Source organism: Dromaius novaehollandiae, chromosome 5 (genome assembly GCF_036370855.1).
Source record: "Dromaius novaehollandiae isolate bDroNov1 chromosome 5, bDroNov1.hap1, whole genome shotgun sequence".
In the NCBI taxonomy this organism is placed as follows: domain Eukaryota; kingdom Metazoa; phylum Chordata; class Aves; order Casuariiformes; family Dromaiidae; genus Dromaius; species Dromaius novaehollandiae.
In genome coordinates this window covers 17,876,781-17,894,409 of record NC_088102.1, presented here as the reverse complement: position 1 = coordinate 17,894,409, position 17,629 = coordinate 17,876,781, and the positions used below count along the sequence as shown (strand labels likewise).

The 17,629-nt window shown below is 39.0% G+C and overlaps 1 protein-coding gene across 1 annotated transcript in view; it reads right to left on the bottom strand.

The window, feature by feature from the left end:
• The window catches only part of LOC112993590 (uncharacterized), a 28,172-nt gene extending 15,208 nt beyond the window's left edge, over window positions 1-12,964 (bottom strand). The window contains exons 1-5 of the mRNA XM_064511797.1: window positions 12,900-12,964; window positions 10,330-10,974; window positions 6,608-6,878; window positions 3,590-3,737; window positions 2,166-2,352 (exon numbers count right to left, since the gene is read on the bottom strand). Of these exons, the coding sequence (XP_064367867.1) occupies window positions 2,166-2,352; window positions 3,590-3,737; window positions 6,608-6,878; window positions 10,330-10,963 (1,240 nt within the window). The 5' untranslated portion in view covers window positions 10,964-10,974; window positions 12,900-12,964. The remainder of the gene's footprint in view (window positions 1-2,165; window positions 2,353-3,589; window positions 3,738-6,607; window positions 6,879-10,329; window positions 10,975-12,899) is intronic.
• Window positions 12,965-17,629: the final 4,665 nt, after the last annotated feature.

Below are 17,629 nucleotides of genomic sequence, written 5' to 3'. Positions count from 1 at the left end.
AAAAGTACCCTCTGTCAAAGTTTGCTATGGCATGAACCAGTGATGTAGTCAAAGAGAAATGAAAGCAAATTGAGTGTATTGTCTATTTTAATTTGGGCAATAATAAGTTTATTCTCAGTCTTCTTGCCAAATTTGAATACCACGCAGATGAGTTTATCTACTTTTTTTCTCTGTTGTATCACGGTGATTTTCTTTGGAGATGGGTTCCACTACAAAAAGCCAATAACCTCTATGAACTTTTCTTGTTTTTCTGTCATAACCTATTAGAAAAAGTATTATCTAGATGGTGGGTTGAATACTACTTAATATAAATGTAAGTAGCAACCAAATTTTGTTTATGGAATTAGGCAGCTGAAGAAAGAGGAACCACAGCTCAAACCACAAGAGAAGGCTGTTAACATAGCTATTAGAGGCAGTCAATAGAGAAGAGGATTGATGAGACACATGGAATTATAGGTTTGATACAGTAGAAAACAGTAAAGTGCGTATAGCCTTTGAAATAAACATGACAGCATCAAAGAGATACCCAAACTTCCCAATAATTCCTCCTCCTAACAGAAGTAACCTACTATGCTCTGAACAGAGATTTACTGCTTAGGCCAAAGTGGGAGAGAGCAGAAAGCTATCTGAAGCTTATTACTGGCATTACCATGTTGATCTAGTAGATATGAGCAGTATATGGATAACTGTTTGTTGACACTGATGACACCTACTTGAATCACATATCTTAGTTATTAATTCCCAGTTACAGAAATAAAATAGCAAAATTAGAAACTTTTTAATGTCATGTTTATTAATTGTCAGTTTTGTACTGTAGTACATTTGTCTGCCAAGGCCAAACAAAGACTGGTGTTAATGCTTACCACCCATTAACAGACTAACCCATTTTAGTCAGTAATTTACCCCTCCTGCAACCAGAGATCAGATATATACCATGAACATGAGCACAGAAATAAAATACTGATAGATCTTGTGAAAGAAAGGGAGGCAAAAAAAATGACATGAAAGTAAACTTAAGAAAAAATAAATACGCATGTGCATTATGAATGTGACTTTTAGTACTGTGTATCCTAATAGTGAAGACAGATCCTATAATACTGTGACTATGCTAACCATGAAGCGGATGAGAAATAGAGTACCAATGTTGTGTTATGGAACAGTCTGGGAACAGAAGGGGTTATGGCAAGAGATACGGTAAATGTCAGAGATGGGGTATAAGGTGTTACAAGTAGGGTGCTTGATCCCACAAAAATACTGGATTGGTGCTTACTACTGCGAGTGATCTCCAAGGCCCAGGTGGTAATGTACAGGCACTGGCACAGAGGAGACGGTTGATGTTCCCTGCTGCTTGGGGGCTTCTAGAAGCTGGTTCAGGTGCAGGCATATGCTAAAAGTAACCCTCCAGCTGCTCTAAGCTATATATCTCATTCACAGAGGCCTGTTTCAGAGAGCGGAATTGCAGAGATCTGATCTACCTCTTCTTCTCTTAGACCCAATTCTGACATGTCTGCCCTGAAAAGCATTTGGACTGTAAGCTCTTGCAGAAACAGCGGAGAGGCCAGTAGATATCTATAGGGGAAAAAAATACACCTACTTTATGACCCCTTTGCAGCAGCCTAGATGGTGTCACAGCTGAAAGGCAAGGATGTATCAGACTGGCTGGACAACAATGGTACTAGGCAAGGCATTAAGCATTATGTATGGTAAGAACTATGCTAGATTTGAACTTCATGTTGGTAGGAAAATGGGCACAAGCAGCACAGTGCCATAACTTGTACCCATTTGTCAGTCAATGCAAAGACAGGTAAGAGGACAGCCATAAGGGAAGCAAAAGGCTTACAAAATCCTCTCTACCCACATGCTCCCCATCTTCCCTGGTAGAAGATGTATCTATGCTGTCAGTATCACATAAGCCTATTTTGTCCCAGTTTTAATGAAAATTTTGCCTGAATGCAACCTTCTTAAAAAAAAAAAAAAAAAATACAAGGCCCAAACGAACTTGCAACTATGACAACTTAAACTGATGAAGTGTCTCATCTGAAAAAAAAGCAATGAATAACATAGGTTAAGAGGTGGAGACCCCTCTGTAGCCATGCTATACTCTTTAGATCAAACATTGTGTTTAAAAGCGGTGATCACTGCATACCTAACATGTACATGAACTTAATCTTTTTTCAGAGGATCCACAATTTTTCCCATGAACATTATATTGTTATCCATACATATGATCATTAGGAAGGGCCTGTCGAATTTAATGGTAACAGGAACGGACATGGGAACTATTTCCATGCCTGTGGCAGCAGCGGCTTCGGTGCCAGTCTCATCCACCTTTACCACAGCCTTATGAATAGCCTGTGAAGAAACAGATGTGTTACAAATCAAGGAGGTACAAAACTAGTTGCCTAAATAAGAAGTTTAGCTAAAAGTGCCTGAAGAAGTTATTGGTAAGGAAAAAACAGCAGGGAGAGAGGTGCAAGTTCACTGCAAGCCGTTTTTCTTTGTGAACTTTGTGAGTTCACAAAGACAGAAAACTTGGAAAAACAAATTAGCAAGCTACATGAAGCATGGCTTCCTTAGCCCTCGAGAGGAAATGCTCATCCCTGGCATAGGGGCATCTCCTTGCTAGCAAAAACATTTGCTTTGTTTCTTTTCTTATTCCCTGTTCACACTACTGCAGATTGGTGGAGCTAGAATAAAACTTAAAAGAGACCAAGACCACATTTAGCTGTCTTTGACAAACTCATACAGCTGAAGAAGTAACATGTAGATTAGTACAGTGAATAGCACACTGAATTTTTGTCCATGTTCCTTAATGTCTTGAAACATATGGGAATAGAGGAGTACTGAAAATAGAGTGCTAGAGCAGAGTAGGATATAAGTTTTAGCTTGCAAAATCAAGACATTCACAGACCCTAATTCACTAAACTCCACCTGCTGTTATGGGGTGGTTGCTTTGCTCAGTATTAGACAATGAAATTTGTACTGCAGGGTGGCTGTGATTGTCACAGTTCTTGAAGTATGGTATCTTGAAGTATGACTGGGTATCTTGAAGTATGACTTCCTGTAGCTTTTGGCAAGGCCTGGCACTAATGGGACTCATTGCTCACAGGATGGAAGCCAAATGTTTTTAATAATTGCATTTTTCCTTTCTCCCAAACACCTTAAAAGCAAATATTGTTTCTCTCCCTCCCCAAGATACAAGCAGTGATACATCCTACTGCTCTCTACTTGCCCAAAGACAGGCAAAAGAAGCTGGACACAAATGGAAGCAAAGGATGACTGTAACAGCACATTGCAATAAGGCACCAGGGTGAAGAGATGCAATGATTTGGCCATGTCTGTTTTATAAGGTGGCCCCACATAGATCAAAGAGGCCTTTTAGATTAAAAAAATTAGACTTATAATCTGCTGCAGCTCAACTGTGCTGTCGGCCTAAGTAACTATGGTGAAATAGTCTGTATGCCAGAAGCTGCCTTCTCATGCATAGCAAAGCCTTTTCACATGAGATTTGCATCATGAACATTTGTAAAGAAAGTGATGTGAGTATCAGTTACCATAAACCCATAAAACAAAAACCAGTATGACTTACCTGGGAAATTCTGTGCTGGGGCTGTCCAGTGATCCCAGATAGGTCAGCCTTATCGGTGAATAGATCCACAATGCCCATTTTATATAACACATTTTTTAGGTTATACTTCCCATAAACAGTGAATTTTGGAAGATACACATTTGCTGAGCTGCCAGAAAAGAAGTGAAAGAATATGGTGAAATTTTTGATCAGGTATCACATTATAACACAGACGCCCAATGAGACAACTCAGTTTGCTTTCTCCCCCAAAGCACACTCTGCATGCAGGCTCTCTCTAGCCTACATGGGAGATATATAGTGGCATTAATTTGGTGAGAAGAAAAGGAGGTTATTACAATGTTGGAAGGCTGATTGAAAGGCTAGGGTTCTAGGCTGTCGGCTCACAGACTGGATTGAGCCAACATGTGAATAGTGAGATTGATCCAGGAATCATCGAGCACAACACCTCCTTAATGTACCTCCCCAAGGTTCTTCATCTGATTTTTTCAAAAGTCAGTAATGATTTTGTGCCTTTGACTGGAGACACCTTAAACATGCCCCATTGCTGAATGATGCAGATCATTCACCTTGTGACAAAACAATTCTCTTCTAAGCATCTCATCCTGGGCACACAAAAAATCCAAGGCATCCGAGTTCACTGGTCACTTTTGAAAAAAAAAGTTGACCTTCGAGTTCATCATACAAATCAAAAACAGAGAAGACAAAAAGATATACCAAAGGAGCAGGACAATATGTGGTGATGATTGTACTGATGACAAAATAAAAAAAAAAAGCACATTGATAGAATCTAGTCTATCTATCTCAATAGATAACTCTTTTTCTCTGTCCAATCTAATGTCTGATTTATTCAAATTTTGGGGGAAGGTGACTAGTCTGGTGCTTTCCATAAATTAAGCAAAACTCTGTATTTCTAACTCATTTCTTCCTTGCTCTCCCAGCAGGATCTAACAATTTCTTTTTTAAGGTTAGAACTAACATTTACAATCAGAAGCAGCATATCTTGAGTTTGAGGCTAGTGATAATGCTGATAATAGGTATGGTTTTCTGGTGAGAAACTGCAACAAATCATCGGGGTTCCAGTAAAGGCAGAGTGTGGAGCACTTAATGAAGCTGGTCAAAGAGCAAGTCATACAGTGTACAAGCAGGAAGGGAAGGGCACATACCTCCACCTTAGCACAGCATCTCCATGAATCTAATGCCAAGTCTGGCTGGTACCCAAAGATAAGAGTGCTAGTGGATTGGTAGCAGGTTACTGATCTCTCACATCTAACTAATTTCCGACAGTGCTGATTGCTGCCTCAAGTGAGGATGCAACTGTCATTGCATCATCTGTCTTGCTATTACATGAAGAGACTCGTTCCCAAGCCCCCACTTGCTGCCAACATGCAGGAAAGGGAAAGCAGTAGGCATATAGCAACAATGCCACCAGGCAGGAAGCACTAGGATACACTTTCCACAAGTGAACAGGCTGTTTTTTCCACAATTCAGCCATTAAACAGATCCCAGCTGTCTGTACTGGCAATACTTTGGCACTATCCCCCGTTCTACAGTCAATGGTAATGAATAACACTTCTCCCAATACTGCAACTTGTATCAACTTCAGGTTGCAGATAGAGAAACAAGGACAAAAATAGCTTGCCCAAGACCCTTTAATCAGTTCATATCCTACATCAAATCCATCTCCCGATCTCCCAATGGCAGAGAAAAGCAATCAGTTGTTTTGAAAGCTAGAGGAAAATGAGAAGTTTGTGTCATTAGTTTGCAGGAGAGAGAAACACCATGATGAAAAAGGGGGAGCTGCATGAGACAAGCTGAAGATCTCTGGCAGTGGTGCCTTTTTGTATTAGAAGTTTTACATCTCCCACTAATAGCTTCTAGGTAAGCTATTCCAGGTTTGGGGGGTAGGGGTGGGGGAGGAGGAAAAAAAACCTCAGCTGTATTTAGCTCCTTTCTTGCTGATTTTAAGGGCAGTTCATGTTTCTTCAACAAAAATACTACACAAGTATTTTAATTCAGCTTCTTATTCGTCCTATATTGATTTTAGTGACCAATCACATAGCTGCTCCCACAAGTTTCAAAATTGTGAAGCTGCACTGAAAACTACACATTTTTTCAGTCAAATTTTTGTGGAAAAAGTTTTAGATTGTTTTGAAAAGTTCTGACAGTGGTTCAAAGTAAAGAGCATTTAACTGTTTTCTGTATTAGGATGTCACTTTTGTCTTCAGTTGAGAATTAATCATGTAAAACACTTGTTAAACATGTATGTGTGAAGATATCTTATGTGGCACATTCATAAATCTAATAAACAAAAGGACTTGACTCTGTAAACGTCTTGTGCCTATGTTTTTCTCCTTCCCCTTCCCCATCAAAGGCTCCTAATACACATGGCACTAAATGGAAACAGGAGTCTAAAATTGTTTTTTGAAAACACATGGCCTTTCTGCCCTGTAGTCTCAAAATTAACTTGAAGCAAGTGTAGCTTCATGTAATGTTGTCTTCCTAAGTGTGCAGAAAGCATTAAAACAGTGGCTCTGCAATGTGTAAATTCCTCTATACCCTTACCATTGAGCTTGGTCCCCACAATTACCAAACGAAAGATGCTATTTCAGCATTACATGTGCCGTACTGATCGCCGTTATAGGTAGAAAGGAAGCAACACCTAAGAAAAAAGGGCTGAAGGAAAGTGGTAGGAATTTAGTTGTAAATAGGAGAAGGTAAGAAAAAAAGTGAGAAGAGGTCTTAAGACAGAGAACTGGGGGACTACAGAGAGATGAAGATAGGAAACAAAATGCAGATACAGCAATGGTTCTAGAGTTGTCAAGGTTTTTCCTTTGTGCAGTACTGTTTGTGAAAACACAGGGACACAAGAGAGCCAAATTCTAGCTTTGGTCAGTGGGAAATTTGCAGTAAATTAAAATAAAAATAGTATCCTGATTGTGAATCATGACCCAGGGATCACAGACTTAAACCAGTGAATCCCCTTGCCTATCATCTGAACAAGGAACTGCAGAATTTTACCTTTTTGAGACTAAGGTCCTCCACCTCAACATACGTTCACAAGACAACTTTTTTTCCAACTTCTTCATTCTTCCTCGATCAGGCAGAATAAAAAAGGCTGAAGCACCTCCTTTGTAATCCATTTGCAACACAGTGGAAGACAGCTGTTCATCATAGCCGTGCTTGAACAGGCCCATTCCAAACATCATCGGGACTTGAACAGCCTTGTTCCCATCCATAAAGAATTTGTCCATTTTAGTGTATTTTGGATCAAAGTGTTTTTCCCACTCAGCTTGAAACATAAGAGACAGAGTTACAGGATATTTTTAGGACAAGAAACAATAGGACACATTCATAGATGATAGAAACTGGTACAGCTGGATCAGCTGCAGAGATAAACCAGTTTGAAATGAGCACTTGATTTTACCGCAGAATCAGAATAATTCAATAGTAACACACAATAGGAAGAGTGTGATCTGCAAGAAAACCACTGGTTCTTACAGCAGGCCACAATATACTTTATTTAGATGAGACAATGTATATCAAGTGTTCTTATGTGCACAGAGGGGTATGCGTTTTTTCCTACAGGACAGTAGTTTTAAGGTGCCTATAAAGTCCCGATACAATTCAGCCTTTAAATGAGAGCCAAGAATAAGAAAGATTCTCTCCTTCACTTATTCCCACACCAAAACAGATTTGTGAAGAATGAGGTGAGGGATGAATCTTCTACAGAAATGAGGAAGGGATTCAGGTTACTTGCAGAGGGGAAGGATCTAATGTGCTGCTTTAGTTGATAGCCAATAAAATCACGAAGAGCTTAATTCTATCAGGCTGCTGGGTTAAAAAACAAAACAAAAAACAATAACCCTTTATACTGCCATACTCACAACATTAAATTTCCAAAGGCTCCTCACTTAGTCATACTGAAATAAACTGTCTACATTGAAATTCTGACAGATTCTTATGCTCAGCAGAGAGGAATTTCTAAGCCAAATTCCAACTATGCACCTCATCCATTTCAGAGACGGAGCTGATTAAAAAAAAAAGGAGGGGAGTTTTTTTAAATAAAGAGGTGTTACTCTGTAGTAAAATTTGCCTTGAAGAACAAAAATTATTTTTGATCAGCTTTACTGGGCAAAATAGCAAAACCACAATGCTAAGTAAAATAAGTTTCATTAAAAACTACGAAACAAGATGCAACCCCTTTTGACTTTTGACTTCTACTTGAACAATGATTATTAGGCAGCTTGGTACACATGAACTTATTGGTTGTTACAGCCATCTGTAAAATAGGCATAAACAGCACTTATGTAGTACTTGGAAAGAGTGGCATGAGACTTAATTTGTGCATGTATTGGGCCCTGAAGATATAAAATGATGCCTGATATTATTTTGACGATGAGAAAAGTTGCTATTTTCATGCTGTTTCATTGACACTGACCACAGTAACACAGTTCTGATATTGCAGATTGCTTTACTCTAAAACTTCCATAAAAAATGGGGATGACTTCTATCATCAGATATATATTAGGCAGCAGTTCTGCCTTGATATCTTTGGGGGTTAAGGAGGGTAGAATGAATGACAGAAACAGGAATGGCACAAGTCCTGGCACACTCAAACAGCCTTTACCTAGCATTCAACTAAGGGAAAACACCCACTGACTTCAAAAAGAGTTTTGCTTGATCAAAAACTGAGTAGGATGTCAGGATCAAGCACACAGATTAGACAGAGGCAATATTCACTAATCCTTTCTTCTTCTTTCAGAGAAACTCTGAAACTTTCTCTCTTAGGAGGCATCCTTCTGGGGATGGCACCTTTCTCACATACTTTGCAGCATTCAAGTGAGAAAATGAACCTCAGATATAATACTTTGTGGGCTAGGGAATGACAAGGGACAGGTGTATTGCAGTGGAAGAACATGCCCTCTGGCTGGCTAAGAGCCAGGCAAATATTGTCAGACTTTTGTCCTTAGGGAAGAACTTCTAAACTAAGCTACACCACCAAAAGGGGCAGGAGAGTCACCAGAACTGTGTAAGGAGAATTGTAAGGCAGAGGGAGTGGACAAGACTCTCGAAGCACAGGCCGATTATGGAGGCACCTGAACTTTACAGAGCCTCTCCAGATTAAGCTCAGCCTCTAGACCAATTAACATTAATCTATTCTCAATTTCAAGATAAAAAGCCACATTACTGCTATTAGTGCTATTCCTTAATCTTTCCATTTTCTTTAAAATTGAAAAGCTAATGCTGAATTTCCATCGGCTTTGGGGAAGCTCGGAAATCATTCCAGGTATCAGAATGAACATTTATCTTAAATACAACTCCATTTTTAGAATATGTGAAAATTATCTGTAATACAATACAATATGAAGTCTTTTCAGCTTTTGTTACTACTGTGCATCAAATTTTCCCTCTTACAGTGTATGATGTTCTACAAAATTTATTGTTCCTTCTCCTTAAAGCACCTTTTGGAGAAAGAAAAATCAGCAGCTTTTTCACCTATTTTTAAAGAAGTGCCTGATGCCTGCTAATTAAAAGTCTATCTTGAAAACATTATTTGAGACTAACAGTTATGTGTTCAAGAGAATTAAGAAACATCAATCAACTTGATTCCAAACAGCTCCACTTAGTTGTGGTCAAATCTTCAGAGTAACACAAGGAGGGGAGATGCAGTTGAAAAGCACAGCAAAACAAAAATCTGGTTTTGAATTGCTTTTGGAGGAAACCTGATATTTTGGAGGGGAGTGGAAGCATCCAGATTAACAGTTAAAGAAGAAAAGCATTTCTGATAAATGCTTTCTTTGTTTCAATTAAAAAGTTTAATATTATTAATGAGATAAATTATGTGCTATAACAGTGCAATTGCTTAGCTTTCAGAATACAATGAGTGAGAAGGTTTGGAAGAAGAGGCAGTATCTATTATTAGATTACTGATGAAGTCTTACAACCCTTGCTTCTCTTCTTCTCATTAGATCAGCAGTCTGAAAATCTCTAGGAAAATCTGCAGACTGTACCTAAGCTGACTGCATGAGTTAATTAAGAAAAAAAAAAGCATATTGTCAGTAGGCTTGTATTTGATACAGGGGTTCCATCTCTTCACTGGAAAATATTAGGATCTGCAAATCAAAAAAAAAAAGGTTGAAAACCTATGCCTTAGATACATCAGGACTACAACCACACTAGTATTAAAAACATAGTAAAAAAGAAGAGGACATCAGTGTGAAGCTAAAGCTATTGTTACATATTTATCTTTGGATACATAAACATACCCAGTAACAGCAAAACTACTGAGTAAGTACAAGACTTTTATTTTAGGAATGATGTTAAGTTGTACCTCAACAAGACTGTTTGAACTGAACTCTGACTCCACTGAAGTGGAGATTAAATTCATTTCAATTCATTAAAACATTTAAGGAAGTGCATAAATCCTACTAGACTGTATAGGTCTAGATGCTCTACTGCATAGAGACATCTTCCTGAAAGTATATTTCACTTATTACTCAGCAGGAAAGAAATAAGTATATTAAAAGATATCAGGAAAATTTTGTTGAGCAATTTTCAGCAGTTCTAAGCAGAAAATAATTTCCAATGGCTTTGTTTGTAATTAAGTATGAGTGAAGATCAAAAGGAAAACAAGTTATGATACCGTCTAAGAAACTGTATTGCAAAAAAAGGTAGTGAAGCCCAGGACTGACCTGGGGAAGTAATGTAAAAAGTAGGATAATATGATATGTATATCTTACCATTAAAATAAATATAGCTAATGAGGAGAATTTCAGTAAGTGGATCAAGGTTATTTATTAGGTCCTTGATTTTCCCATCAGTTCTTTCTGCTACATATTCATTGATCTTCACCTGGGCTTGATCAGCCTTCTTGAAGTTCATAGGATAAACTTCTCCTTCATAAAAGTTTCTGAGATTATATAAAAATTGATCTTGTGGTTTCAGCCCGTCGAGTACAAACAGGACATTTCCCATATTCAGCTGTAACTCTTGATTCTTTCTGTTCAGCATTTGCATGAGTTGACGAAAACCTTCGTGTATGTCATTTTCAGAAATCTCACGTGGATTAAAGTTAAGGACCCTAAGAATCTGTGTCAGCGTGTCTGATCTAGCACCCAGGGTCAGCATTGCAAAAGCAGTGGAGATGCTCAAAGGAGAGAAGAAAATATTCCCATTGTTTTCAAGAGAAGAAATCTCTTTGTAGAAACAACACGCAAACTGACAAACGCTCTTCCCTACAGTCTGCTGTAGCATATATTGGTTTTCTGGGCCTCTTTGATTTTGGTTTCTTACACCTTGTTGATAATGCTCATAGTAATAACTTTCAGAATGAATCCCAACAATTAAAAGACACAGGTAAAACAACAGCTTCATGTTTCTATAATCTGTAAAAGAAGAAAAGAAAAATGACATTTGGCTTACAAATCTTTTTACTTAGTGCTTACCAGTAAGTCAAACCCTTCACAGTATACAGGTGACTTGGTACCAGTGACTCCAAGCAATCTGAGTTCAGTACAGACAGAATGGGTTCAGACATACCAGCTTTCTATTTCAAGGAAGCAGACTTTGGAAAATTACTCAATCTCCTGAAGAAGTTGTGAAAGAAGAAAAATTAAAATCAAAGATGAATAAAGTAATACCAAAGACAACATCATTAAGGTTAGGCTACAATCCCTTTGAAACTGTTTGTTTTCAGTGTTCTAATTTTAATGCGGCTTGAAGTGATAAAAAACCGAAAGTCAAAAGTATATAGAACTGAGACACGGAAGCCAATAAAAGCTAGTCAGTTATATTTAGCAAGATGAAAAATCAAAGCAGAAGAAAGGCACAATGTTCCTTCACTGTGTATTAAAATATTCCACATATTTTTAAGTGGGCTAAAGGTAAACATACAGGCACCACAGAGAAAGTAAATGCACTAGTTAACGATTAAGAGATGAACAGTTACTATCATTCCATAGAGCTTGAACAATTGAGCACCATTTAAAAAAAATCCACATAATTAACAAAAGAGAGAAAACTACTTTGAGCAATTAGGAAGTTATCAAGCCCCTGGAAATACAATGTTGCTTATTAAGAAAGGAAAAATGCATACACATGCAGAACAGCAAATGGAAATAAACATGCCTTCTAACATAAAAATGACCAGGGCAGTGATTGTACCAAATCATCTCTAGTTCTTGAAATTTCAGAACAATCATAGTGTTTATCATCAGAAAGATAGCGAAGGAGGATTTTAGCAGAGAAGGCTGAAATGGCAAAATGTTAAGACAAATGAGTAAAACTCTACAGAGACAACACTAATAGATACCCATACAAGAAGAAAGCCTTTTCTAGAGTAGCATGAAAACCATCCATTCCATATCTGTAGCAACACTTTTAACCCTAGAAACTAATATTAAGTGTACCACATTTGCTTCAACAACTTTTATCAACAGACAGAAGAAAATAAAGATGTAGAATATCTGGAAACCCAAAACATCCCCTGTAGTACATCACCACTTTAACCACAGAATCTTTTCCAAAATAAAGTACTCTCTAAAGAAAAATATAGGGATTTGCAAAGGGGAAAAATTAGTTAGGTGTCTGACTTGCAATGAGAAACAGGATCCAAACTCTCATGCCTTTTTAAAATCATGGTGCCTCACTGAATCACCAGCTCTCACCATGACCCTGCGTCTGCATTCTCCATGTTCCAAAGGCTTGGTTCTCCAGATGTCCAACAGATCAGAATGCTTCTCTCTGCTTTAGCATTTGCTATAAATCTTCCTTATATTACATCTTTTGAAAACCATGGGCATAACAATACTACTATTGCTAAGAAGAATATCAGTTTTAGCCTGAGCCCCATCCCAAACCACCTTCGGACAGTTCACTTTCATGTCTAGAACACATAAAAATTGTGTTGATTTGTTTGTGGCCTGCTCCAGTCACTCGTACTCTAATTCTTTTAGCCTTTACCTCTGTTTACGGTTCCCTTTTCCTGAACTCTCTAGAAGGTTTTGAGAGTAACCCTTAACTCCCCTCTTCTACCTCATTTCATGTACTACATTTGGCATTACCATTCCTTTACTTCATTTAACTCTCTAAAATATTTCAAGGTGCAGTTTTCTTAAAGCGAGTTAAGCCGTACAAACATGCCCTATATCACAGAGGACTTATCTTTTCAATTTTAAAACACAATAAAACAAGCCAAAAAGCTCTAAAATGCAACTTGAATGAGAACACAGTAATTTCTCAATTGAATATTCAGAAACAATCATTCTGCATATAATAGATAATTTTTCACAGAAAAAAATGTATTACTTACGGTACAGTCAAAAGGGCCCTGCTGTGTTCACCAGGTCTGCACAGGTCCTTGCTCAGTTGTTTGTGCTGCAGAACAGAAAGCAGGGTATCCTCTAGTAAAGGTTAAGATCATCTAAGGGCCATGACTCACACATTATAATTTCAGAGATTAGGTAGAGCAAACAATGTTGAAACTAGTTTTACTGGACACCTAACTTTGCTGAATATATGTCTCACACGTGACTTTTTTTTATTCATGACTGATTATCCCGGTTAGACTCAAACTGATTTTCCTCAGACTGAACCTGGTGCTTGTTAATATCAAACATTTATCCACATCTCAGTTGCTAAAATCTATCATATTATGAACAACAGAATCATTAACAATAGTAATCACAGTCAAAGATCTTGAATATAATTTAAAATGACCAATGCATTGCTGCCACTAAGGCACCCCCTGCTCAAAGCAGTGTCAACTACAGCAGGTTGCTCAGGACTAGGCTGATGCACTGGGACAATCTGAATTTTTGTGAACTAGCCTGCATGTTTGTCTCCTGCATATCCATGTCTGCTTATGATCATCTCCAGGAGAAGTCAGTGATGATTCTAATAGGAACAGGGCTTAAAATACTGTATTTGCTAATGCACTACATTAGCAAATGCAGCCATAAATGTACCTATTATCCGCTCCTGCATGGAGAATCCGCTGGCAGCACAAGCTGCTATCATGACTTCTGGGCCACTCGTCTGACAGTGTGGCCAGGTAAAAGGAATGCGGCCAGGATGCCATTGTACACATGTTATCCCAGTGACAAGAATGGCCTGGGGACAGGGGGCGGAAGCCTAGGAACGTGGATGTAAAATAGAGCAGCCTTTATCCCAGCTTACTATCTTGTGATCTGGCATGTGGGGAGCAGGGCCCTCTGATCATGTGCCAAGTTTAGCTGGGTCAGACCGGAGTGCTTGGTGTCCTGAGCTCAGCTCTAGTCACTACAATAAACTCCTGTGACAGCTTTGGCAAGCTGGCAAGGACAGAAATACAGAATCGCTGAGGTTGGAAGAGACCTCTAGAGATCATCTAGTTCACCCCCTGCTCAAAGCAGTGTCAACTACAGCAGGTTGCTCAGGACAGCATCCACTTGGGTTTTGGCCAAGAATGGAAACTCTACAACCTCTTTGGGCAACCTGTTCCAGCACCTGGCCACCCTCACTGTAAAAAAGCTTTTTCTGATGGTTAAATCACATTTCTTGTATTTTCATTTGTGCCTTTTGCCTGCTGTCCTGTGACTAAATACCACTGCGAAGAGTTTGGCTCTGTCTATTCCCCTCCCACCTCATTCAGATATTTGCACACATTGACAAGATCCCCCCTGAGCCTTCTCTTCTCCTGGTTAAACAGTGCCAGCTCTCAGACTCTCTTCACATGTCAGATGCTCCAGTCCCTTAGTCGTCTTCTTCACGGACCTTCACTGATTCTCTCCAAGCAAGTCCACATCTTTCTTTTACTGGGGAGCCCAGCCTTGGACACAGCACTCTAGCTGTGGTCCCACCAGTTCTGAGCAGATGGGAATAATCACTTCCTTGACCTGCTAGCAATGCTCTTCCTAATGCAGTCCAGGATGCTGCTGGCCTCCTTTGCCACCAAAGGCACATGGCTGGCTCATGTTCAAATCCCCCAGCCCCAGTATCTCATGTCTTCATTTCTAAAGCTGGTATAACTTTTTTTCTCACCCTCCCCTTCAAAATGCAAGCATTTTACGGTAGGGACCGATCTTTAGTATACACAAAATAGATGGAGTGCTGATCTCAATGTTTTATCTAAGCAGCACCAAAATACTAACCACAACAATAACTCAGTAACATTTTCTGGTAGGTAAAGATGCAACTAGTGAAAGTTGTTTTTTTCCCCACCTATCAAGCTATTCAGTAGATTAAAAAAAAGAAAAGCCCTCTTAAACAAGCTGCTTATGAATTAAAGCTCAGGAAATAGAAGCTTTGTGGCAGCATATTGTACTTGCATACAATGTGCTCTTTAGGCATAGCATTCATCTGAAAGAGTACTCGAGATGTTATTTTCTCTGCTTCTCCTATATATAAGTGCCAGGAATCTCACTTAGAACTACTTTTTAATAATGGGCTGTAGTTTTCATAGTATATAAAAACTGATTTCTGATGAAGGAAGGTAGGAAGGAAGCCCAATTAAATACAGACGCCATGCTAATGACAAGGTGATGGATGAATGACTAACCTACATTTGAACACACCTAGACCACACCTCAGGACACTTGCAGGAGAAAGGCTGCAACTCAACATAGAAAAGCCTGCTTGCAATTGGAAAGAAAGCAAAGAAAACCAGTATAGGATCAATTTACATGAAGAATATGAATCTCCCTACATCAGTGTTACAGAATGTCCAAATTTGTCTTTCATATCTTCCTACTATCAAGCCATCAGAGGACTTGATATAAAAGAAGAGGTAATAGTTCCTAAACCAACTATATAATTGTTGTGTTTTATGAAAAAGCTACAACTATAAATGACAAATTTTATGAACTACAAACAGAATACTGATTTACAAAGAATTTAGCCTTGCTTCATTTTGAAAATCTGGATATTCCAGGATAATGTTGATGTTGCATGTGTTGTAGATGTGATATTGACAGTGAAACAAGAAATTCCCTCATCTATACCAGGAGCTTTTAGAAAAGTTTCCAAATCTTCTAACATAGCTAGCACTGACGGAATTGTTCCTGTGTGACTAATCCCTAGCAGGCAACATTTAGTGCTCCATTTACATCTGCTCTGAGCAAAGTTGTAAGGAAAGGTTTATTTATGCAAGGTTCTACTCACTGTTATACCTGATACCACTGGTAGCATGAGTAGGGAATTCTACTTCATAAACAAGGCTCCAAAGCCTCTCCTTAGCCAGTACTAAACCACAGATACTTTCAAAGAGGTGGAAGAATCTCTTAATTTGTTGTCCCATTGAAACTGAAGCATTTCCCCATAACCATAATTAAAAAGGAAGGCAACAGGGACTAACGAATACATTTATATTAAGTTGCACATTTCTGGAGCGGTCCATACTTTCTCCTGAAAATGTAATAGGAGAGTGTTTAGTATGTGTAGCCTGTAAGGTGCGTTCCCATTTGACTTTGGACCCCTGGTTCCCTGCTATAACCAAAATATGGCCTTTTAAAAATGATTCAGAGCTTGAGGAATTTGTCAAAAAATATTGCATAGTAGATACATAAGTGTTAGAGATGGCCTGCGGAGATGGAAATTACTCCTCTGTTTACTGATGGCATTTTTAACAATTCCTTCAGTCCCAGGATCTCCTACTAAGAAATCTATTATGCTACACAACAAACAGAGTGAAGAATTCACCAAGCTAGCAGTGTCCGAGATAGCTTGGAGTGGGTTGGTGTCTCAGAAAGCATACAACTATACTATTTCTGGTTCCAAAACTTTCTGAAGCATTTCTGCACCTGGAAGAAAATGTTTCATCTTAAATATGTCAGAAAGCCATAGCAGCCATGCAGCCCTGACAGCACCCATTTGAGCGATTGTTTCACCAGTATGCAGTGTTTGAGTCTAGTAAAATAGATTTGCATACATTAAGCTCTCTTAAAAACAAACAAACAAAAAAACAAACAACAAATTAAAAAAACCCTTGGAAGCTGAAGTATTCTCTTTTCACAACATCTGTTATGTTTCTGAAGAGCTTTCTCAATCTTAACCTTTCTGTCATCACTTCATGGACCAGACAGCAGACCACATATCTCATGTCCCCCAGATTCCTGTCAATCATTCTCTTAACTTTCAATCTCTTTCTTCTCCAGAGCCCCCAAATTCATAGTCGCACTCTAATTACATTCACTCTTCACAAACATACGCTATTCACAGGTAAATGGACACACTTGACTCTTCAACATTTCCTACATACAGTTGAAGTATTATCTTACCTAAAACTGAAAATGCATACATGTACGTAAAGAAATGTAACACTGCAGAGCATTTCTTGAATTAGGTCACTATCCTCAAGCGTAGTAGTGTTTTGTCCACCACTGTCTCCCAGTGGTGAGAGGAGAACAGCTTTCAGGTAAAGGGCAGAAATGTCTGTGGCTTGGCAGGTCTTCTCCCTCCTGCCCAGTTCCCCACCTCTCCCTCCTTCCTGGTGAGGAGATAGGGAAGTCTCCCATCCAGCCTACTCTGACATCCCTTCTTCTGCAGAGAATCCATATTGTATCTCTGAGTCCTCTCTACCCTTTTGGCTGTTCTTGCTTCCTAGCCAAAAGGGATTCAGGAAAGGAGGCAGAAAGAGTGAGGAAGAAATGTTACATAGGACACTCACTCTCTCACACATGTCCCTCCCCTGAAATTCAGTGTCATTCTAGCCCTCTCTTCTCATGTCCTTTCAAATCCGTCAGCCAGTATCACAAGCCCTCCAAGCATCAATACTGTTCCTATCACCACCTCCTAAAATGACTGTCACAGCCAAGTCCCCTTCAGTTCTACTAAAACCTTTTGCCCCCACCTCCAGCATCTCCGTTGAGCCTCAGTGTGATGCAAAGGATCCTGGGAAGAGGGCAAGCTGAGGACAAGAAGTAGGTAGCAGTTTGCCTCAGGAAAGCTGAAGAACCATTGCTTTGAAGAGCTCTGGTCTTTGTTTACTTCTCAAGGCTTCTCTTCAAAGCCAGCGCCTCTCTTCTTCCATGAAACTAGTTCCCTTCCTCCTCAGCAGGTCACTCA